The 25,612-nt window shown below is 41.9% G+C and overlaps 1 protein-coding gene across 25 annotated transcripts; it reads right to left on the bottom strand.

The window, feature by feature from the left end:
* Nucleotides 1–793: 793 nt before the first annotated feature.
* Nucleotides 794–25,335, bottom strand: LOC147520119 (26S rRNA (cytosine-C(5))-methyltransferase NOP2B-like). Of its 25 annotated transcripts, none has more exons than XM_086591598.1 (17): nt 20,295–20,396; nt 20,050–20,180; nt 19,453–19,622; nt 19,106–19,369; nt 18,813–19,017; nt 18,555–18,727; nt 17,732–17,914; nt 17,464–17,607; nt 17,122–17,318; nt 16,798–17,008; nt 16,328–16,503; nt 16,184–16,247; nt 15,951–16,092; nt 15,583–15,854; nt 15,430–15,501; nt 15,242–15,321; nt 794–1,168 (listed from the first exon to the last, which is right to left on the bottom strand). In XM_086591598.1, exons 14-17 carry the CDS (start codon nt 15,682–15,684, stop codon nt 1,063–1,065), a joined length of 360 nt encoding a protein of 119 aa, XP_086447724.1. In that variant the 5' UTR covers nt 15,685–15,854; nt 15,951–16,092; nt 16,184–16,247; nt 16,328–16,503; nt 16,798–17,008; nt 17,122–17,318; nt 17,464–17,607; nt 17,732–17,914; nt 18,555–18,727; nt 18,813–19,017; nt 19,106–19,369; nt 19,453–19,622; nt 20,050–20,180; nt 20,295–20,396; the 3' UTR covers nt 794–1,062. The 25 variants fall into 25 exon arrangements, 20 of the variants coding, with proteins under 20 accessions (XP_086447724.1, XP_086447721.1, XP_086447714.1 ...); XM_086591595.1 differs by having other exon boundaries at nt 16,798–17,022; nt 17,122–17,305; XM_086591588.1 differs by having other exon boundaries at nt 17,122–17,305.
* Between the last annotated feature and the right edge of the window lie 277 nt (nt 25,336–25,612).

Here is a 25,612-nt window from a genome sequence, read left to right as displayed (position 1 = left end):
CAAAATATAAAGAATTAGAGTTAATACAAAAGTAATGCTTTTAATATATAACCCTATCATAAACGTCCAGCCCAAAGTTGGAAATTCCTTATTTGTCGATCTCTTACTTTTTCGTAATTAGCACTACAAAAAAGCAGACTTTTAGCCACGGCCAAGTCCATGGGTAAAGATCTTTAGCCACAAATATCGACTGAAAAATAGGAAGACACATATTCCCAATCACTATTCCTTTACCGAAAAATAGATAATAAAGAGATTAATATTCATACAAGTAAAAAAAAATGAATGTAGCATTTACTATCCAAGCTCAATATAAATATGAATTTCCAAATATTTCCCAAAAAACCTCAAGGCATGTTTCTTCACTACGCGTTTTATCATTGTCATGCACTAAAGGATAATATTTCAAGTAAAAAAAAAAAATGATTTGAAGTCCTAGAATTTTTCCCAAACCCCTAGCCTTAACCTTTTCATGATCATCTACCGAAACTTTAATAAACGGGTCAGGACTTATGACTATATCTTGGTCTCCAAGTATGGCATTCTCAATATCTTCTCTACTTGGTGCATAATTGAATCTCCTCTCAACATCTTTTTCAAGAGTCCCAAGGCCACTCTTCAAGTACTTGCATCTCAAATAAGACACACAAATTCATATCACCAGTTAGTACATCATATATAAATTGTTGCTCACATTCTTCAAACCAACTACGGAAAACTAACAATTCCCAATCATTAAAAACCAAAAAGAAAGTAAGACTAGAATCCAAGGAAAGTAAGATTGGCCAAACGACTAGAGTAATCAAGCTGACCTTCTTCATGTGCTCTGACTTCCTCTGTTGCTTCAACAGTATACCGTTCAGAACCCAGACTTGGAACAGGATAAAATACTTCAGTAGGTTATGAGCAAGATAAATAGTTAGGACACTTATGGGAAAGACAATGCAAGTTTTATACAGAACAATTCTTTTCAAGCTCGCAGCAGTAGACCGTTCAGAACCCAGACTTGGAGCAGGATAAAATACTTCAGTAGGCTATGAGCAAGATAAATAGTTAGGACAATTAAGGGAAAGACAATGCAAGTTTTATACAAAACAATTCTTTTCGAGCTCGCAGCAGTAGATTGTTCAGAACCCAAACTTGGAGCAGGATAAAATACTTCAGTAGGCTGTGAGCAAGATAAATAGTTAGGACACTTGAGGGAAAGACAATGCAAGTTTTATACAGAACAATTCTTTTTGAGCTCGCATAGATATGGAAGTTGTACTCAAAAACAAAAAAGAACAAAAGATAAAAGGGTGATAAACAGGAGCTCAATTAATGTTATACAATAACCGTGTCATTTTCAAATGCAAAAAAGATCAGTTTTACATAAATATACCTATTGCAAACAATATGATGTATCTTGTTGGCAGAAGCTTCAACAATGGATGAACATCAATAAGATTTAATAAATCAAACACCTAAATCTAGGGTTTAAACCTTCAAACATGAAGAACAATTCACAAAGAATTAATAATCAATAATAATCCCCTAACAATGAAGGCCTAGATGCCTTTATATAAGAAAACAACTACTAAACCTAATTGGAAACCAAATAGGAAACCATCTTATTCTTATTCCTAATTCAATTAGGAGACCAAATAAAATAGAAACTACTAATTATTTAATAATCCATGCTCATGCATCATACTCCCCCGCTTGAAAGAAACTCGTCCTCGAGTTTGATTTCATGAACACGCTCCAAAAAGTCAGCATAAGTCACGTACATCACCATCACCCTCCCGCAGTTCAAAGGAATTCGACCTCGAATTTTGCCCAAATAATTACTCACAAAACGAACCAAGTACCACAATGTCACGACTTCACCATTCAGATAATTCCACAGCGAATAAATGCAAATTGGTAATTCATTGATGATATATCGGAAGGCTTTGGTGTAACAAGAAGAACACTTATTTCTCGAGTCAGAAAGAAAAGGATCCACATAGGTATCTGTAGTGGCAGGATGTATCACTGGAATATGAATGGTGAGATGGGCCGGGTCAGCATAACACCTAAGTCCGCGATCCACCGAGAGTGGTCGACAAATAAGGGGTCACGCAGACGAAACCCTACACATGGAGCCAAGAGGACCCTTGAGATGGAGGGACAAAGTGGAGGCCATGATGGATGGAAAGAAAGGTATAAAGAGTAATAGTGGGTGAGAGGAAAAGGGGGGCGAGTCATTAACCTAGAGGAAGAGAGTAGACCTGGGGAGAAAGTGGAGATGAGAAGGCGAGAGAGGGAATAGTGCTCATAAGAAGAAGAGGGTTGTAACATTTGGCTGGCCCTCCCGGGGAGAAGTAGAAATGGCACCAAAGAAAGCGCTGGTAGGCCCCAAAAGATAAGTGGTCGCAACAGATGCCGGAAGCGGTGGTAGAAGAAGGGGAAGGACGAGAGGAGGAGGAAGAAAGGTTAAGAAGGCGGCTTACGCGGGAAGAGATTGAAAGGTCGGGGAGGAAAAACGAGGAGTCGGAGAAGAGAGAAGAGAGGGTGGAGGAGGAGACCGAGGAAGAAACAGGGGAGGAAGCATAGAATGAAAAGGCGAGGACTAAGAGGAACAAGGACCGACTCGGTGGATAATCCGTGACGGGTTAATTAACGGCCGAACAAGTGCAACAAATGATTAATGTTGACCGAAAGTGGCTTAATCTTCAAAGAAACGAGGGTCCAAACAGCGCCGCCGCCAAGTGGTGGCGGGTTGAACCGCGAACCCACTTGCGCAGATGCGATATGGACTTGGAGGTACCAAAGCGCTTTTAATCACCGAGATTCGAGAGATATGATGGAACGGGTGACCCGGCAGATCACATCCATCATTTTAGATACAGATGCCTCTTTGGCAAGAGGCGAGGTATGATGGTCCGCAGCATGATGATGTTCCGGCCTTTAAGGGTGGGCTTCCGACCGGTACTACCGGTTGCCTTCAAGAGCATAACCAATTTCCAAGAGTTTGAGCAGCGCTTGTTGACCACTTTATACATCGAAGAGGAGTGGTTGTGGAACATCGCGCCCTATTTAACGTTAGACGATATCCGCTGAATCGGGTCGAGAGTACCGGTCGCCTTCAAGGCAAAAGACCCTAAAGGTAGAGAATTTGGATGAGAGGATCACGCGTAATAGCATTCGAAAAGTGGGTCGCTGACGGCAGCTCATCAACCGCGGGCTAAGAACGAGATAGCAACATTGCACGAAGTTATATCCGCTGGGTAGAGAAGTATATAAGATATGAAGACACCATGCGTATGAGTCAAGAAAGGAGCCAAGACAATATCGGCGGTAGAGAAAGGGGTGAACGCAGAAAGACCGGTGGAAGTAGCCGAGGCGGGAGAGGTACCGCGACAAATCCTCAAGGCCGAAAGAGGGAAGCGGAGAGATAGCAGAGAGAGCAAAGGAGCGGAAGCCATACCGCTGAGGTGGAACATGTCCCGTTGGTGAAACCGTTAAGGAGATACTACCGATTAAAATGTGCAAGGATATGAAGCGGTCGCGAACCATTCCGGCGAAATGCCCAACAAGCTATATACCGCGGAAGTATCACCCGCGCTAATCACGAAAACCAATGATTGTTATGCCTTGAAATGGTTAGTCCAGATTAATAGAAGGGATGCCGAGGGAATTCGTTGGGAAAACCTAAACCGAGCCCGCCCGCCGACGGACTAATATCGGGGAACCATAAATGTTATCTTCGGGCCGGAGAAGTCATTGAGTCACAATGCCCACCGATAAGGTCGAGGACGGCGAAAGTATCCAAAGAAGTCAACGAGTCCCACGCAGGCGAGATACATAGAGAGCAGATTCAATGAGCGGGAAGGAGAAAATCACGCTTCTCCAAGGTAGATCTCCGAGCGCGGATACGCCTACACGAGGACGCGTTGGTTATTACAAAGGGCATAATGGGCAATTATGTGGTCAAAAGCGGTCTTGATAGATCGTGGCGGGTAGCCGCGCGGATTTGCTATTCAGAGGAGCTCTTGAGGAGATGGGATCAACCCGGCAACCGAGGCCTCCGCGACAAATTTGTATGGATTCAATGGAGCAGGACAGAGCCTATGGGGAACTTGGCCGCCAAGAATAACGGGCCCGCGGATGTTGTTCTCAAGGTTCATGGTGGTCGACTCAACCCCAATACAACGCAATCCCCGGGAGGAGATGGATATTAGATGATTTGTGGTGGTGCCGCCGACTTACTATCAAGTTATCCGATTCACCACCCTAACGGAACATACGAGGTCCGCTGGAGATCGTGGCATCCAAGAACAATCCACCGTAATACAATCAAGAGGATGTCCCATGGACCGTAAGAGGAGTCGACGAAGCTCTAGGAAGAGGTCGGCATAGCAATTACAAGGCGGGCCGTAGAGGAAGGAGGGAGGTCGAGGAGGATCCCAAGACTTTAGACGAGATAGAGATAGTAAACTCGGGGAGAGGGCTAAGAGGAAAAGTTCACATCGATAGTGGTCGAAGTCTTACGTAAGAATGGAAGGATAGGTTGGTCCAATGCTTGGTGAAGAACGCAGACGCCTTTGGCGTGGGGATGAGGATGTCACTAGGTTAGATCCGAGTTTTGCGGTCATCGCTGCACATGAGGGAGACGCCGGGCCGCGCCAGTGGAGACGTAAGATGAGAAGCATGAGGCCCAAATATGCGTATGAACTGGTAAGAGGTTGCGAGGCTAAAGCGGTATGGGGATAATAAGGGAGGTGGAGTTCATGTGATCGGTTTGTCAACGTGGTCGGTCCCAAGAAAAAAATGGAAAGGTAACGGATGTGTGTGGACTTCACGGACATAAATTTAGAATGTCCGGGCGACGCTTATCCAATGCCACGAAAGTGGATGAGTTGGTAGACAGGACGGCTGGGTTTCTTCTCATTTATGGATGCGCTCTATGGGGTACAAAGTGGCAATGTATGGACTCGATCGAAAAAACGGCCTTCAGAGTGGAGTGGGGGGCACATATCGCTATACTAGAATGCCATTTGGATTAAAATGCAGGGCCACCTTCCGTCATTGGGAGAGAAGATGTTCGAGGGCAAGATCCAAAAGGCATTGAGATATACATCGATGATATGGTGGAGAAGAGTATGTCGGAACAGAGCACTTGGAAGCGGTTGGAGGAGACATTTCGTGATAATCGCGAACACAATAACTTGAAACTCAACCCCCGAAGTGCACATTTGGAGTCACCACCGAAAATTTCGGGTATATCAGGACACGCCGAGGAATAGAGGCCAACCCAGAGCGGATAAGATCGTTGGTGGAGATGCCATCACCAAAGACAAGAATGAAGGAGGTGCACGGCTGGTGGTCGGAAGCGGTCGCTGCTCTCACAAAGTTCATCTCAAAATCATCCGACAAAATGTAGTCGATGTATTGCACTATTAAGAAACACCACGATTTCACATGGACGGAGAATGTGAACAGCATTCCGTGGGCTTAAAAGGTATTTAGAGGGTATGCCATTCGTTGTCGTGGCCCCAAGAGAGGAGAAAATTGTATTTGTACCGGGGTCACAGATTATGCAATCATTTCGGTCCTTGTTCGAAAGTAGTGGATAAGATAGAAAGGCCAATATACTTTCGAGTAAGACGTTATCGATGCGTAAAACCGTGATACGCGGGTGGGAGAATACCGCCTTTGATATTTTCAAATTCGTCGGGCCCTATTTTGAAGCACACGCAGTTGATCGGTCACTTAACTTGCCTCTTAAGCGCTTTGAGAGAGAGAGAAGTAGGGAAGAATGTTGAAACGGGCCGCGGATGCTAAGTTCGTATGACATCCAATATCGTGAGAAACAAATGAGAAAGCTCGTGTAGTGGCGGAGTTCTTGGCGAGTTCCCGCAGGATCCTACATGGGGAGGAGATGGTTTTGGAACCGTGAAAAAGGGAAGAGGAGTCGATAGCTTGAACCCACCGGGACTAACGTAAAACGGTTGGAGAAAGGTTTGCGGACGGGTCACCGACGGATGCCGGCAATGAATTGGTGTAGTATTGGTCACGCCGCACAACAACAAAGCTAGAGATCGACAATGAAATCGGGTTTCGCAAAGATCCAACAACGGTTGAGTATGAGGCGTAATCGCCGACAAGATGAGAATGGCGAGGGCCCGGGGTGAAGGAACTCATCAGATAATTCGACTCAATTTGGTAGTGTGCGCCGTGCAAATGGAGGGTTCACGCGAGGTGCCCCGTGATGGCAAGATATTTGGGAGTCCCGCAGAGTCAAGGCCGGGTTCGCAAAATCCGCTTTGTACATTTGAACCGGGGAGAATCGCCACGCGCACGCCCGGCGATGTAGCGGCGGCCATGCCGTGGTCCGAGGAAAAGACTCGGCGGTGAGGAAGTCGACAAGCCGCGTCGAGGAAGCATTGGGAGTGATGAATACCGCGGAGGGTGACGATGGACGGGTGATGCCAATCAAGCAGCTTTTGACAGGGGTGAGGGATTTGTCCCGCAGAAAGATTTAAAGTCGAAACGACATCACTTAAGATACACGTTGGTGGGAGGGGAATTATATCGAGGAATTTCAATGGACCGTTGTTAAGATGATTCGGGGTCAAACCGCTCAAGAGGTGCTCGCCGAAGTTGCACAAAGGGGATTGTGGGAGCCACTCGGGCGGCGTAACAACGGCATTATGTGTTGTTAACACAAGGCTACTTTCTTAGCCTCACATGAAAAGAGACGCCGTGGAATTCGCCAAAAATGTGAGAAGTGTCGAGGTTTTTCGGTTGATATTGACCCCGCCAGAGCCGCGGCCAAGACAAAGGTGTCTAGCCCGCGGGCCATTCGCGATGTGGGCCCTTGACATAGTGGGACCACGCCCATGGCTCGCGGTAAAAGAAGATTCTTATGGCCGCATGACTATTTTACAAAGTGGATCGAAGCAATGCCATTGCAGCAGTGAAAGAGGTGCAAGTGATCAAGTTCTTGTGGAAAACATCATATGCCGTTCGGGGCGCCCTATTCTATCATTGCGGATAATGGAACCCACCACGGATCAAGGGTTAAGAATTTTCTCGCAAACATATCACATCAAACGAGGGATTCTCGGCCCCTACAACCCCGAGGGAAACGGACAAACGGAATCCTCTAACAAAACCATACTTAACAATCTCAAGAGGAAACCGGAGGGCAAGAAGGGACTGGGCCGATTTAACTAAATTGGTGCTTTGGGTTTATCGGACAACCCTAATTTAACCTCGATTCAAGGAGACCCCTTTGCATCAAGGCGATGGAGTAGAGGTCGCGGATACCCATTTAAATGGTGGCAAAGAACCACTAGGACCGCTACCGTGAAATGATGGGTCAAATTGGGGCATTCCGCCGGGGACATGAATCTAGCGTAAGAAAGGAGAGACACGTAGCCCAAACCGAAGAATATCGCATTGGCCCGCGAAGCGCAAGACAACAAGAAACCGAGATGCAGGAAATTTATGGTGGGAGACAAGGTGCTTCAATTGAGTGACACCCAAAGACCAAGAAAGCCGCCGAGGGAAATTGGGTCCGACATGGGAAGCGGCCATACATGGGTGGTCGAGGTGGGGGAACGCACCTACAAGTTACAAACCGTGGAGGGCAAGCCGTGGATAGCCGTGGAATGTAAGGTTCCGAAAAAATTTTCACGAAAGTAAATGTAATGGGAGAAACCGAAATGGCATGAGCTATCCGGTACATATATAAAACCGTAGCACTTTGAAGTTAAATATTATTGCATGAGTTTTCATTGCCCCTGAGTGAAGCGGAAGCGGAGGGGTGAGCCCTCCAAGCGACGAGAGGTTCAAACTTTAGTGGGGCAAAACGAAGTTGCCTCGCTGAAGATGAGGTCCCACAAAGGCGGGGTGAGAGGAGTTGCCCCGACCTATGTGAGATAGAGGCAAACGGTTTAAGAGGCTTTGGCATACCGCAGCAGAGTGCCCGCCGAGGTAGAGAGAGTGGCTGAGGCCCGGTCCGGGCGTGGGGCAAGCAAATCAAATATTCCCAACCAACGGGGTAAATACACTAATAGGGTCCGGATATTGCCGGGTTCATACACGAAAAGAGTATCAACGTAAAACAATCCGCATCTAACAAACATAACATAATATGAACATCCCAACTAGAGGGGTGAAAATACAACAAAAGGTAGCAAAAAATAGTATGACAAAGTAGCATCAAAGAAAGCCCAGCCGTGGCATAAACAAGCTATTTTCAAGTCGCAAAGACTTTCACGATCATCGACTCGACGGGCTTCGCTATAATTTCATCCGAACCTCATCTATCACCCGGGATACCAACGCAGCCGCCTCTTGCATTTCGTGATGGAGGCCGGAATGGGCACTGAGACCTCGGATAGGGAGCAAGCGGCGGGGCCGGGGAAGGAGACGGCCTTCTTTGGTGAGCCGATCAAATTCCTCCTTGACCTTTGGCCACCCTCTTTTCGGCTGGGTCCGAAGTCGTCCCCGAGCTCGCCCATATCGGCCTCATGTTGGTTAAGGAGAGCCGATACCTCCTCCCGATGCTTCGGAGAGGGCCGCCCGAGGCGGCGTGCTTTCTCTTGGAGAGTCTCGCTACCGATTACTCTGCCGGTCATTAACCTTGTCCATGTAAGCAAGGGGCGGCCTCGCAGTTTTAAGCTCGTCCCCGGCCCCGAAGCTTTTCCATGTCCGCGTCCTTCTTCTTTTCCAAATGGGCAACTTCCTTTGTCAATTTCATCGATCCGCCCGCCATGGCACCAAAGAGGCCGCGGATCATGAAGGAGATATCCAAACTCATCTGGAAAAGAGAATAGGAGTTAGAATACTCAGAGAAAGGGAAGAGAGATACTTGAGTGAAAAGAAAGGGTTACCTTCTCCCAGCCGGTGTAGAACGAAGTCCGGTGAGACTCAAAGGTGCCCCCCTCAGCGTATGCCATATCTTTAGGGAGATGAGACCCAAAGAATAGGGAGGAAGCCACTGCCGGATTTTCCAAGGCAGAGTCGTTGATGGTTAGATTGCAGTTGCGAAGTTTGAAAGCGGGGCAGAACGGAGGAACGGGTCCAACGGTCCCCTTATCAGTCCGGGGCGATACCTCCTTCCGGGATTGCACCGCACGGGATGGGAAGCAGCGTAGGTGGAGATGTGTTTAGTTTGGGGACCCTCTTCGTGAGCGAGTGGCCGCGGACGCTTTGGAGGCCGGGGAGGAGAGGAATGAGCAGCGCCAGGGGGCAAGAATGGGGACGACATCCTCGTCCGAAGTCATTTTGTCGAAAAGTTCGCGTTTTGTTAACACCCATGTCCGAAGCTTGAGAGGCGGTGGAAGGGGAATGAGAGGATGAGTATTGATCTTCCCAAGTGGGTCGAGATCGGTAGGGAGTAAGGGCCGCGGAGGGAGAAGGGTTCTTGCTTTAACGGGCTTGGGACAGAGTGGGGTTTCGTGGTATGGGCTTTCCCTTGGGGTGGAGGTCACGTGGCTTTCTTTGGGGGGAGGAGGACGGAAAAATGGGGCAAAGATTTTCCTATGGATTTCAATTCGGGGGATCGGACAATAGGGAGTGGTGGTTCGGTGGTCAATCCCCAAGTATCACGGCTTGAAGCAGGTCCTGTGTCGCGAATCTTCCGAAAGTGGTAGAGGAAATGTGGTCGAAGGTCGCTGACTTTGAGCCGGGCCTAACCCGAAAAAGAGAGCCGCCAAGTCAATTCGAGAAACCAAAAGATATACATCAAAGGGGTGTAGATAAAAGAGAGACTCACCACTAGGAAGAAAAGCCAAGTGGTTAAGATTCATTTCGGATGGAAGATCTGCGGAGAGGAAATTGCCCGAGATATAAAGAGGGTAGTGATGCCACGGTTATTCGGAGGAAGTGACATGAAGAATAAAATGCCGCTTTCTAGGGCGGACACAAAAAGAGTGATAGCCGATTAATCGACATCCTTGGTGCTCTTTTGATGAAGAAGTGAGCGGTCATGTCGCGAACCGCTATCTTGGGTACCGAACGGTTGTAGTGGTTCGCGGCATACATGACCCTCCGTGGTTGCGATGCCTTTGGCGCGGGGATGTTAAAGTGATTACACACCCCGACATCAAGGCGGGTGAGGGGCAAACGCAGTCAAGAACAATCTATCCTACCGTAGTGGCCAAGGCACCCCTACCGTAGGGAACTAGATGCTGGAAACGAAGTTAGGTCGCACATGTTCTAAGATGACGCCACCGGGTATCCCATAAGCCACTTTAATGTGACCTCAAGGTTATGTCTACTACCGTGGTGGGCGGCGGAGGGCAAAAGCTTGCCCAGAGGTTGAAGGGGCCTCGGTCCGGTCGGGAAAGGTGGGGAAGCACGGCTACCGGATTTGGGGAAGAGGGAAGAAGTGGCGGATCTCGAGTCGACATCGCGGGTCTGGAGTGGAAGACACTCACCACAACAAGGTGGAGAAAGAAGCGGAAGATGAACGATTCTAAGACCAAGGACAAAGGAGAAATGCGCAATATAGCAATTAAACGGAGCTAGAGAGAAGAGGATACCAACCCGAGGTAAGAGGAAAAGCGGTAGGAGCAAGAATTTCCGAGAAGAACCGGAGAAGACGACCGTGAGAGCGACCGGGCCGGAAAAAACAAGAAGAAAGGTAGAAGGAGAGGTCGGAGGAACCGAAAGCAAAAAGAAAAGCTAGGTGAGAGAGGAAAAATCGAGCGGGCTTTTTATAAGAGGGGGGTAAAAAGGTAATTTGAGGGGAATTTGAAATCGAGGGGACACCAAAAGGAACCGACCAAAAATGATGGACGCGTGGATGCACAAGAAACGAAGGCCGCCAGTAAGAACACATGGAAACTCGCGGAATCCGGTGAAAGGAAGACGGCGGCGCTACGGTTGGAAAGGTTAATGTGGAGAATCCTCGACTCTCGACCGAGATACTATCGTGGACTCGAGAGGGGCATCCAGAAGTGGCGGGATGTATCACCGGAATATGAATGGTGAGACGGGTCGGTCAAGATAACACCTAAGTCCGCGATCCACCGATAGGCCGACAACATGGGGGTCGCAGACGGAAAACCCTACATGGAGCTAAGAGGACCGCGAGATGGAAGGACAGGTGGAGGGCCATGATGGATGGAAAGAAAGGTATAAAGAGTAATAGTGGCTGAGAGGAAAAAGGGGCGGAGTCATTAACCTAGAGGAAGAGTAGACCTAGGGAGAAAGTGGAGAGTGAGAAGGCGGAGATAGGGAATAGTGCTCATAAGAAGAAGAGGGTTGTAACAGTATCTAAATTATCTTGGCCTCGATTGAACAAATTTGCAATCACAAGGTCATTGGCTCCATAGGCGTTATGAAGTGCAATCAGGCTTTGTAGATTACCTTGACGAAATGAAGGTGCGAATGAGGAATTCAAAAGTGATCCATTACCCCATGATCGTACGACCCAATCTCTATCGATTATGCCATAGTTGTTAACATCTCCTCGATACTGTTGCAATGCATGACCAGTTAAACCTTTCCAACCCATGCGGTTGATTGGGTGTAATGAGAGGAACACTACTAAGAAAATCTGCCCTTACTATAACCTTCGGCTGGTTAGCAATAATAGAAACAAAGTTCAGACTTTGAGCCACCACCAGGCCATGCGTCAATCCAAGCCCACAGTTATGCAGATCTGCCCCAAAAATAGTCACCCTTCGTATATCATATATAGCTTTTTCCCTAAAATTTAAGCTTCAAAGCAAACATAAAATTTATAAAATCAATCGATGGGGAAACTGACTTATGCCAAACAAGACTATGACGGTCAATCCTAGTCTCTGGAGCCACTGTTAACTTGTTCTCAAGTTCATGGCAAGAAGAGTCATGAAGCAAAAATTCCCCAACTGATTTTTCGAGGGCTTTCTTCTCACTTACTTTCCTTCTCTGGTTTCGGATCAATGGAGGCAGCGAAAGTGGAAAAAGAGGTGGTGGTGGAGGTGGAGTGGGCTTAGTATCCTCACCTTCTTCCTGATTTTGATTTGGTGTACAAACTTCAACCTGAGATGGGATTGGTTGATCCGTGGTGTTCTCTTCTTCTGCGTTTGCTACAGGTGCAACCACCATTGTTTCAGGTTGTGTAGCAACATTAAGAGGTTGAAGTGCTGCTGAAATTGATGAATCACAGTGGAGTTGGATTTCTTGACTATGTCGGTGATCTACGGTATGAAAATTTAAAGTTCGAGGCTTTTGAAGTAGTGGTGCACTCTTCTTCTGCTTCAGTAGCGGGTTGTGAGGCTGGAAGTTGTCATCGTGTCACTGGTTCAGAGGAATATGACCTAATGACTATTTCTCCTTCCATGTCCCGGAATTCAAAGAAAGATGGCGAAGATGGCCTCCACGATCATCTCCGCTTTGTTGATTTTCACAATACCTGTGACCTAGCACCTGTTTTTCATCACGCCGAAATTGGACTTTTCTTTGTTGTCGAATTGAAGATGGTGGGGCTTCATCACCCAAAATCAAATAAATGTTGCTGCCTGGTGGCTTGAGTAGTTTGTTCAGCCACCCAAGCATAACTATGTTGTTGTGGTTGGGATGGGTAGTATCATAGTACAAAATATCAGGATATGGGTATTTATCGATACTCAATTTCTGGATATGTATCGTGGATATATCCCTCTCTTTGGGGATATTTGACATTGTTTCACATGCAAATATCGTGGATATATCTAAAATATCGACAAATATCGTAGATATTGTGGATATTTCTTGATATATTATGATACATTATTTATATTTATTTAAAATATAATGGTAAATATTAAATAAAATTGTTATATACACAAAATATCTCCAAATATCCTCAAATATCACAAATATCGCAAATATCGTCAAAATATCGTCAAAATATCGTAGATATTTACAGTCGTATATATCTCTTAACATATCGTGATATTTATATATCTTTTTCTAAAATATGGATAGATATCCCCAAATATCGCGATATATCGGGATATTTTGTACTATGGGTAGTATGTCTCGGGATCAGCATACTTATTTTGGTGAGAATATCCGTTGGAATACTCATCTTCATCGGAATCAATAAAAGACTCATCATCATCATAATCGTAGGATTCATTACGAAAATACGATCTTCGCGGCTCAAAATTTTGGCTGCGGCAATTGGGAGTTGGGGAACGAAATCTAGAAGGAGGTTCATACCTTCTTGAAGGAGGAAATCTTGCACGGCAGCTACGATCTAAATCACAATCTCTCCAAGTATGAGGATCGGTATAGTACTTCAATCCATGGGGATTTCGCGGTGGCGGTGACTCTCTTCTACCTCTTCTTCGATAATCCATCACAATATCTCTCAAGAAATTAATGGCTCTGATACCAATTTTGATGTATCTTGTTGGTGAAAGCTTTAACAATGGATGAACATCAATAAGATTTAATAAATCAAACACCTAAATCTAGGGTTTAAACATTCAAATATGAAGAACAATTCACAAAAAATTAATAATCAATAATAACCTCCTAACAATGAAGGCCTAGATGCCTTTATATAAGAAAACAACTACTAAACCTAATTGGAAACCAAATAGAAAACCATCTTATTCTTATTCCTAATTCAATTAGGAGACAAAATAAAATATAAACTACTAATTATTTAATAATCTATGCTCATGCATCACAATCACCCATTCTGTAAAGAAATTGGTGATTACGAAAACAATGCTTATGTACCAAGTGCGGTGTGTTCCTACGGCTTAACTGATAAATCTTCCAATATTCACAATTTAAAATTTGTTGGAATCACAGATCTCAGAGCTTTACATTTGTGAGTTTTTGACACTAAATACTCCATTTGACTCATTCAGATGTGCTCAAGAGCAAATAGGCATCACTTGGTTCTATAATGTGTGCAATTAATCAAGAGAAAAAAAAAACTAATACTGCACAGAAGAAATCAAAAGCAAATAAAACTATTAAAGCATCTTTAGGAGTGATATCAACCTAGCACCAAACACCAAATTTCTAACAATTTGGTGTTTTTTCAACTTCAGGAGAGCTACATGTTGATGAAAACACCAAAAAAAATACCAAACCAAACACCAAATCGGCTAATATTTGGTTCTAGGTTTGATGCTGTATCAAATCACTTACGCGGTTTTCCCAACACCGCGTGGGCTTGGGCTGCTAAATGGGCTTCTATGGTGCGGTTTTGGCAAAACCGCGTGAGAGATTTGGGAAGAAAATAAATAAAAAAGTTAATGTGCGATACATGGCGCGGTTTTCCCAAAACCGCGTGGGCTTGGGCCTGTCAAACGGGCTTTAGTGGCGCGGTTTTGGGAAAACCGCATGAGCTATATGGCACGGTTTATCCAAAACCGCGTAGTTGTTTGGTGAAAATTTGATGTTGCTCCTAAAGTTGCTTGGTGTTTTTTTGGTTTGATGTTTTTTTTATTCAAAATTTTGGTGTTTTTTTGGTAGCTCTCCTAAAGATACTCTTAGAAAGCAGAGGAGTCAGGAGACATATTAGTCATAGCTAGAAATGTACCTTGTGTTGGAGAAAGTGCATTCAGAGTTTTGTGCATGTTCTAATGACAAATCCATTATCAAAGATGGAGAAAATTCTATAAAATGTATGCTTTCAGAAAAACTAGAAAATTGATGAAACTCACCCAGCCTACTATAACTTGGTGAAGTGAAGACTTTTGTTAAAATATACAGTAGGTTGAGGTCATCTCCAAAACACAAGAAAAAAGGGAAAGCAAAAAAAAACAAAGAACAGCATCAAAGACTATCTACAACTCTAGCAAACACCCAAAATGTCAGGTTCTGATCCCCCCTCACGCGTGCAACATCTAGCTAGTGCAATGTTTGCTTTATACCAATCAGTCCTAAAGAACAAAATAGCTGCACTTTTGAAAGCTCTTCAGGTCTGAAATTTTACAACCAGTTACAGACTAACTCGCGAGATGGAAAATTCATTCATCAGCATAATTAAAATCTATTCATGAAGGATCTTAACGATACACTGTGCTTATGATATCTGTTACAGTTCATTTATGTTCTCATTAGGTCATTAGATATGGAAACATAAGAATAGGTTGCATGCTCATCCCTTCCACATTATGTTGTTGCGTGCTCAAACATGTTACTCTAAACTTGTTTAAAATACATAATTACTTAGACTACTCCGAAATTAAAATAGCAAGTTTGGTCTAAATTTATCTTCTAAGAACCATTACACAAATTGATTATAAAGGGTATAAATACATACGCCATGTCCACTACACGCTCCTTTTCCTGAGGAGCAAGAGCCATCACAGGTAAGAATAAGAATGAGCTTGCACTTTGCAGCTGTGAACAGAAAAGATGTGGCAATGTTAAGCATGCAACTTAAAGAAGATGGAAACAAAGAAAAACAGCACATCGATAAAATGCTGAGAACCTACAAACACCATTTACCATGTAGTAACCAGCCGTATATTCAGGAGTGGCACCAATGGGCACTTGTGAGTCATACACAACCAATCCAACCTGAAAATCACAACATAAAATAAGTTTAAGATTACAATGAAAAATGGAAAATGATTAAGACCTATGGTTAAGTGATTTTACCTTAGACCACTTGCTTAAAAGGTCACAGTTTACCCCTCTGTTTATCAACACTTCAGGCCAATCTCTTCTTCGTGACAAAATAAAATCAAAACAGTAGTTCATTATGAAGTCATTTGATAAAAGGAGAAGCAAAAAAAAAAAAAAAAAATACTACATATTAAATGGTTGCCCTTCCACGTTCGAAGTATTCGTCCGTAGGCAGATGGGCCGCAGATGGGCCGTGGCTTTTCATAAGACTCAATAAGTTCCAATAATTCAACAACTGGAAACATCTGTAATGAGAAGGCAATCAAAATATACACATGTCAAGTTACTAATCATAAACCTAATTCAATTATTGAAACAAAACCATTCTATCAATATATTACCTCAACCAAAACCCCAATAAGAAATTCATTGTATCCATAATAAGAGCTAAAATCCCTCTTAAGCTGCTCAACATAATTTTTACGTGTTACCCCTTCCTGCCTCAAAGTCTTAAAATTTGATAGTATCCGAAGTTCTGAACAACTACAACCAACCATCAACAAAAAATTCTCAAAATTAAGCTAAAAAGCAAACTTAATTTCTCAATACTAAACTCAAAAAACAAAGTACTAACTCTCTTTAATTCTCCGTTGCAAATTCAAAAGATCAGGTGGTTGAAGTGCCTCTGCTCCAATTTCCTACATTACCAAAATCCAAAAAGCAACCTCAAACTACATTTACAAAAATCATAACTCACTAATAACTAAAATAAACAAACCTCTTCAGTTGGCAAACGAAACTCATCAGACTCCTCTTTAATATTAAGTTGAAGCTCAGCTTCAGCATCCTTTTGTTCCCTTGCCCGATTCTCATCAATCTTTCTAGATTCCTCCTCAATATCCAATTCATCATTATCTGAATCCGAATCCTCATCATCCGAACTCAAACTTTTCCCTATACAATTTTAAACACACATTAATAATAAACAAAATACCTTAAAAAAAAAAAACTTATAAATGCTAGCCTTTTACTGTCACTTTTACTAGGCTAAACATACACTAAGGTCAAGGCTAATTATGTAGCCAATTCAGCAATTCCAAATGCTAGCGTGCTACTGTCACTTTTACTACCCACTGTTTTATGGAATGTTGATAGTCCAATAGAACTACGCGTTAAACCGTATCTGTGGCTGGGAGTTGATGCAATGCAAGCTTATTCTACAATTTAAAATTTGTTGGAGTCACAGACCTCAGAGCTTTGCATTCGTGAGTTTTTGCTTGAGCATAGGATATATGTATTCATGATAGCCATCGGGCACAACTGAATCATTGAGTGGGTCCTTCCATGCCTCGTTGTATAGATTTGGATATACATTCCCATCATAGCGACCAAGGACAGAGCCTAAGTAATGGTCGGTGTAGTTAAATGCATCAACCAGTGCAATTGCATTGCAACGGACCTATTAAGAGACATCTAGACATATCAATTTAGTTGGTCATGCAAGGTTAGATAGAAATATAGAACTGAACCAAGAGAGTCCTAATGGAAATTAATGAATTACACAATCAGTACCTGGGCATAAAGAGATTTAAGCTGATCATTTACAAGTGAGGCTTGCCTAGGTGTTATGCTACCAGTGGAAAGAAAATCACCCTAATGCTTATGAAGTAAAGAGAGGGCATATATCCCAAACAGCAACTGTAGCTGTTCTTTCACCCCCTTTCCAGATGTGTTTTGTTGTAGCTTCTCTTTGAATCTGTGCAACATGACTCACACGATTAATCAAACAATTAGATTGTGTATCAAAGTTTGTGAGGAATCACGACAAGCTTCTGCAAGACTTATTCTTCACTATACTAATTACTTTGGGGCGATAGAAATGCCAATTAGCAAAAAGAAAGCAGAGAAGCTTACTTAGAAACCACAATCAACTGGCAATGAGCAACAGCAGCAGCAACAACAGCCTCCACTAAATCAGACGAGAGTTCTATAAAGCCTGAACGGGATCTTTTTATAAGGACATGTTCTATTTATGAGAAACAAATTCCTCATGGCGTCCTACTTGTCACATGGCACACATGGGCAAAGCAGATAGAGAATGGTGTATTACATGTCATATTTTTAAGCTGCGGTAGAACTTGAAGATAGAGAATGACCCTATTGTGGCACATAAAGAGAATACCTTTATTTTTATGTACTTTTTGCCCTTAGAGTTCTCCCAAAAATTGCAGAGGCCATCAAAAAGCCAAGGAGTCTGATTGGAAGGTGGTATTTAGAACGGTTGCCCTGCTTGATTTCGTGAAAAACTGTTGCACCCAGTAGCTAGGAGTCCCATATTGCTGCCACGAATTCAGGAATATTGCATCTGGGTTCCAATCAAGATTTTCAAACTTCAGACAGGTCATCATAAAGGTAACCATTAATGGGCTAATAGCAAACTCACTAAGAAACCAAGTTTGTGGAAGATAAATCATTAAGTAGGGAATTAATAGCTACATTTCTATGGGAGCGTGCGAAAGCTTCAAATAGAGAAGGAAACTCAAAATATTGTACTAGAAAGACAGTAGTGACCTCTAATTCTCAAGACATCAAGAAGATAACACATGCAACTTGCAAATAGTCTAGAAACACCTAATAATATGCCAAAAGCTAAATTTACACCTGGAGACACTTCAAATTATAAGCTAATGCATCATGTATCTCTATCATTGGTTGCAAACTCTTGAGAAATGTTTTGCACACATACTCAAGTGGTAATCCATGAACTGGAAAGGTTTCCTTTATGTTTAGCATTACAACTTTTCATAAACCAATATGATTCAATCTCATAGAACTTTGGTCAATCAAACGTTATACAACTAAATGCATAAACTAATTATCAAGGAAAGAGCACACTTGGTGATTCCCCTTTAAACTGTTTATATCTGGTCTCTTTGCTCTATTTTTTAAGCACTTGAATGAATGTACAAAGCTTATATAAGATGTAAACAGTGAATCACACCGACCTATTCTTCTCCATCCCAATGAGGAATCCAGTTTCTGCAAGCGCTGCTAAAAGACTTCCATTCCTTTCACTTTGAAGCAAAATTCTTGTTACCCTTCGTCTTTATCACATTACTTGTACGTAGTTGGGTCTTGTAGCACCTTTTCCAATAGCAGTACTTCTTAGTTCTTACCACTAAATGAAAGGAAGCAAAACAAAACCAGATTTTTAAAAAATTCATAGATTTAAGGCCCGACATAATATATCGTTTTATTTATACCTGGAAATCTGATAAAACGAGATTTTAGATCAGCAAGCATCTCGACAAACTCCTTCCTAAAACCATGCCCTTGTAACAGTGTAAGTGTCAGCAGGAATACTTAGTCAATATATCATAATAAGCTCCCATATAAGCAGGAATTATGATCTGTTGCTTTAGCTACCAACAGAAACTCCACTTTTTTCCAGTTCGAAACATCAGACCTCTAAGTGAACAAAAGAGGTTGAATGAGAAAAAATTATTGTCAATGACGTAAGCAGACACTAATGCACTATCAATGTAGATGTACTTACATGACACAAGTAAAGATTCATTATGATTAGAAGCTCGAGAGAATATATTCAGAAACCACAATAAAGCTCCACAAACACACCTCTTTAGCTACTGTGGGATCTGACTTCACTCCTACAACTAGGATAGAGTCGTCCATGAAGTGACTGGCCTGCAGAAAATTCCCATCTCCACATCACGGACTGGTTGGAATTTTCTAGATTCCAAGAAGAACCTCCAAAAAACTCAAACCTCTTAGGCTACGAACAATTCTCACATTCAAGAAACTATCAAGAGATTCAGTGTTCGTTGGAAGAAAAAAAATGGATAAGTATCAAAGTAATTAACACGGCTATACGCAATAACTTACCAAACACTTGAATTGCAGACACTATCTTATTCAACTCGGGAACTAAATCTGCATATTCTTGTGCTTCAAGGGACAGGTGAGGTTGCTCTCACTTCATAACTTGCAAAAACCAATCAGTTCCGCCTTTTCCCTCCTCCTTTATCTGGGCTTGGGACCAGTAACGCAAATATCTAGTTTGCGTTGGCGGAGTTAAAAAGGGTAGTGAATCCCGCCACCTGAGAAAGTAAACACACAACCACACAAATTGCAAGTACCACATATAGCACAACCAAAATATCTATAAAACAAGCTCACCCAACATATAACACAACCAAAATATCCATAAAACAAAATAACTCATTGGAAGTATCCATAACGAAACAACGTATCCAGAAAGCAAAGTAACACATCCAAAATCCTGACTTGACTAATACAAAATAAAATACTTTCAAGTCCAAGATGAAAATGACACTATGTCTACTAAAAGAGGAGAAATGGCCTTTAACAACGACGAGGGAGAAACTGCAGAAATTCCTTGGGCCAAATAACATTTCCCTGCCTAACTTGACCAAGGGTACAAAAGTGATTATAGGGCACAGGCAATTCGCAAGAACCTACCGTAATCACCTCAATGTAAACGTTCTATCTCCAATCTTAAATGTTGGATCAACTTGTTTCACCCTCCCAGCAACCTTTCTCAAGGGCCAAAAGGCTCTCAGATTGACTTCAACATTCATGTAATCGGGTCCCTTCAAAAATAGATAAAAAATAAAATAAAATAACATTAGTTAAAAGTTCAAATACACAAACCATTAAATTTTACTATTACTATGAGAATAAAATAAATTCATACGTATTCATACCTGAGAGAATATATCATGTGATCCAGAAGAAAAGGGTCCAACAGGGGAATTACATGTGGGTGGCATCTGGCGGACAAGATTTTTAGACGTTAGTTTCATTAACTCGATTTACTTTTCCATCAAATGAGTCCTTCAAACTCATCAATTTTCTTTTTCAAACCGATCTTTTAACTCCTCGGTGGCCTTAATTTGTTTCTGATATCTCTTCCTATAAAGAGCCGAATGCTTAAATGAAGACTTAGAGACACCAGAACCCATGACCCGCATGCGCCCTCTTGAGTCTTTACCAACAACCTGTGTACTTGGAGATCTTGGAGATTTTAATTTGAGGAATAAAAAAAAATGAGCAAAGTGTAAATTCATACCTCTGTCACAACATCATTGTCGCATGCTTCAAAGTCGAAGTTAGAGGTCATGTTAGAGTTCAAAGGGGAATGTTGAGAAATCTTATCCTATTCAATGGAAAATATAAAAACATTCTAAAATCATATAGATAACACAAATGTATCATTAACTAAGCATGCACTTTTAAATAGTATATATATAAGTGATGCATTAACTAAGCATCCAAGAAAATGGCTTATATAAAATAAAGACTTATTGCCTAACTCTGTCATTGGGGTGTACCAGTTTTTTTAAGTGTGTGCATTTCTACATACATATCACCCTGATCAACTTCTTCCACCGACACACCTTGTTCCTTTGCAATTTTACGACGATAAACTTGTGCTGGTGTCCTCCCCCCACAATTTGGTTCAATTTGCATTGCACGGTTCTGAATATTTCTCGCACTTAATGCCTACATAACATACACAAATTAAGTTATAGTTTGTTTTGCATCTTATAAGCTAGTAAGGACAAGGAATATCGTATAGTATATCGTTAGAATGTCTAAGACAATACCTTAAATTCATTTGAATGACAATGATTCACAAAAGTTTTCCAATCCTCCAAAGGGATTCCGTCTGGTGCCTTCATTTTCACAATTTTTGGATCCTTACTAGCAACATATTTCTTTTTCAGTTCACACTTGTGGCTCCTCCAAGCGGCCATGACTTTATCCGAACATACTTACAGTCTACCCCCTTGTCTTTGTCACCATTAACAAATACAAAAGTGTCGTTCAAGCTTTTAATGATGTTGTTATAGTGAGTTCATTTACTAAGTTCCATCATAGTTGGCCAATCCTTATAGAAGCATGGGATCTCACGGTCCGCAAGGCGAAGCAGTTTCACTAGATAGCCTACTGACACCTTCTTCAGGAAAATCAGGTTGGTTATAGATATTAAGCCAAAGTTCAATTCTCTGCCCCTCTTCCAAATGATCGGATATAGGTAGAGTATGACCTCTAGTGTTATCTGAGTGTGGTCATGAAGTAGCAAACCCACCTGATAATGCAAAAACTGATGATGTTATACAAGAATGAAATGGAAATAATTAACTTAATCAGATAATCATGAATTATGAACTAATTATCAGTGTTATTGTTGGGGGAAACCTCTAGTGGTTGAGCTGAATCTGGGGATGTGCTACAAACCATGGTACAAAGCGTCGACTAAACTCTGGAAATTAAACAAGCATTTGCATATACAGTTAAGTTAATGATCAATACAATAAGGATCAATGTACAAATAACAAATAATGAATTCAAAAATTAGTCAAAATGTGAAACACTAATTTAAAAACGTAAACCACTAATTTAAATATGAATTCAAAACAAGCAGCAAAACAGGTTTAAATATGTAATTCTCGGAACAAAAGACTTCATATAATAAAATAACATGTCATTTCTTTCTAGGTCTTTTTTTTTGCTAATAACCTCAATAGCAACAACCATATTCTCTTCATTAAAGATCAACTCATCTTCCATACGTTCGGGAATGATGGGCCTCGCGAACAATTCATCCACAACTATATTTTCTGACACTACTCTTGTTGAGTCCAGATCAAAATAAACCCTCCTTGGAACCTCAATAACCACAAGCCAATCAAGATTCACTGGGTCTTTAGAGTAACAGACCTGGGATACATGCTCAGTAAGAATGAATGGCTCGTCATTCATTTGAGATGAGCCAAGCATATTGGATAGATTGACCAACAACAGTTTTGACTCGTTATCCAACTTCACACCATTTGGGAGCTTAACCCAATCACACTTGAATAACACTGGTTTGTAATTAGTATTTCGGTACTCCAATTGAACAATTTTCCTAAGAACACCGTAGTATTCAGTAGATGCTTTTATAGGATTTTTATCCTTAGCACTTGAGCAAAAGGTAGTTGGGCACTTGGTACAAACTCCACTGTTTTGGTTTCTTCTAGTCAACTCATAATCTTTGGTGACAAATAAAAAACCATTGACTACATACTTCTCATATATTATGGCAAAACGTGTTGGTCCCCTTGCTACTTCTATAAGCTCGTCATCTTTCGGGTTTTGAACATCAAGTTGTCTCCTCAACCATGGCATGAACTCGTCTTTTCGTGTATTTTGAACTCCGGCGGACTTTCTTCCTGTGCTTCTCTTGCAAACCTCAAGGAAGTTATTGTACTCTCTGTTCAATATCATTAATAAAAGCACAATAAATAATATAAAAATGTCTATTTGGTAATTGAAAAATACATACACATAAACTCAATAGACTTACTTCTCCCACATTTCATATTTTGGATGACTTTTCAATATCCACTTACGTGCTTGCTCCCACTCAACCACCCTCTAAAAGGTAGCGTTTACTTGGACCAAGAGGACCTACTCCGTCAACTTCATCAAGCAAACCAGGAGGCATTGTTACCTTAGTGCACTCTTCTAGCTTTTGAAGGAGCCACCCCCTCCTTCGCATCCTCCACAGTATATCATTGTCTCCTCCTTCAAGTATCGCTCAACAATGCAACCTTCTGGGCATGCTTTATTCGTAACATAATCCTTGTACTGCTTCATTAACCTTTAAACTTAAATAGAAAGTACAAGAAATAAAACCAAATAATCATGTGAAAAGTTTTTGATCTAAGTATACCTTTCAAAGACATACATCCACCGATAGAACACTGGTCCTAACACGCGGGCCTCATAGGCTAAATGAATAGGAAGATGCATCATTATGACAAAAAGCGACGGAGGACACATCTTCTTAAGCTCACATAAGGTTCTGGCCATACCCATCTTAAGTATAACCAAAGCATCAACTTCAATTCTCCTCGAGCATAGAGTACAAAAAAAAGTACAAAAACTCAATATGACCGCCCAAGCCTCCTTCCAATCTTTATATGCGTGCTGGATCAATACAGGACGCAAATGTTGCATTATAATGTGATAGTCATGAGACTTCATCCCTTTGAGTTCCATGGACCCCTCCTTGACAATAATCCTCCAATTGCTACTAAAACTAACAGGTACGCGTATGTTTTTTAAGGTGGTAAAAAGCAAAGACTTCTCAGCAGGTGTAAGACAGAATACTCCACGTTTTTTACGATTATCGTCTGTCACCCAATACTTCTTCTTTATCCCCAAAAGTTTCAAGTCTTTGCGTGCATTGAAATCATCTTTGGTTTTTTTCGTGTCCAACATCAAATCAATAAGAATTTCACATACGTTCTTCTTAGTGTGCATCACATCAATGTTACGAGGAACGGGAGTTCTTCCCAATATGGAAGAAGTTTAGAAAATATTGATTGCTTCAAAAAACTAGAATCACTGTCCACATCTTCCCCATCCACATCTTCCTTATCCTCAGAGTCACCACCTCCCCGTTTCCTTTTCTTTAACTTTCCCCATTTCACTTTGAGATTCTGAGTTAACTCTTTAACATTCTCCCCAGACAAACACAGGGGTTGTGACCTGAGCTCTTCTTCCTTGTTGAAAGTAGATTCTCTCACATCAAGTCTATTTGAATCTAATTGTCGCAAAAATCGTCTATGACCAAGGTAAACATTTTTTCTCCCATGAACAAGTCTCACAGTAGGATGTATTTAGACCACAAGGGGGACAAGCATATCTCCCCTTAGTCCTACATCCAGAGATGTTCCCAAAAGCTAGGAAACCGTGAATTGTCCATCCATAAGAGAATTGCACACATATTGAACACATCACCCCTATTAGCATCTTTGACTAGCACTCTTTTATCCTACAAGGATTGCAATTCATGGACCAACAACTGTAAATAAATATCTATATCATTCCCAGGTTGTCGTCGTCCCTCAATGAGCAGTGCTAACATAGTGAATTGCGGTTTCATACATAGCCAAGGAGGGAGGTTATATGTGACACATCACTGGCCAAAAACTATACAATGTGCTTTGCATTCCAAAGGGGTTGAACCCATCAGTGGCAAGGCTGAATTGAACATTACGTGGCTCGAAAGAAAAGCTTGGGTATGTCCTATCAATGTGTTTCCAAGATGATGAGTCAACTGGGTGACCCAACTCATCACCATCCCCCAATCTATTTGTGGAATGCCAGCACATAGCTTTGGTTACCCAACCGACACCGTACATTCTCTTCCACCTATCCCCAATTGGAAAGTACCACAACTGCTTCACAGGTAGTCTTACATGATTTTTTCTCTCTTCAATTGTAGCAATTTTATATCTCAACACCTTATAAGTAGGACATTCTTGCAACAATTCATTTTTCTTCCCCCAATATAAAATACAATCATTTGGGCATGCATCGATCTTCTCATAAGTTAGCTCCAACTCCTTAACTAATTTTTCAGATCGATACGTGTCTTTCGGAACTTTATTATCCGCCGGTAATGCTGCTTTAAGTAATTAAAGCAACTTAGTAAAACTTATGTCAGACCACCCACGTGTAACTTTGATTCTAAATAGCTTTATGACAAACCTTAAGACAGTGAAATTCTTGCAACCAGGGTACAAAGCACTCATGGCCTCTTCAAAGTTCTTATCTGACAATATCGATTCAGCATCATCAATGCCCGGTGCCTCTCCATTATTCTGAGGTTTTCTTATTATAATCCTTTAAAAGCCAAATAGACATTTGTTAAAAAACAAACTTCGAAAGTAAACATATCTAGGAACAACGAAACTAATCAAACGATTGAATATTCACTGGAAGCTTACCTTCCGTTGTTTCTTTTCCTCCTTTGATTCCACACCCTGTTGTTTCATTAGTTTCCTTTCTTTCCTCCTTTGATTCGTCACCATGTCGTTTCTTCTTCTGCTTATTAGATCTTGATCCTCGAGTTTCTTTGACATTATCCACTGGGAGCTTATGCTTTCCTCGAAGAGTAATTACATGAGTGCCAATCCTTGGAACTTCTATTTTCCCAGGATGGTTATCCAGATTTGAATATGTA

This window comes from Coptis chinensis, chromosome 2, assembly GCF_015680905.1.
Source record: "Coptis chinensis isolate HL-2020 chromosome 2, ASM1568090v1, whole genome shotgun sequence".
NCBI lineage: Eukaryota > Viridiplantae > Streptophyta > Magnoliopsida > Ranunculales > Ranunculaceae > Coptis > Coptis chinensis.
This window is presented reverse-complemented; position numbering and strand designations above follow the sequence as displayed.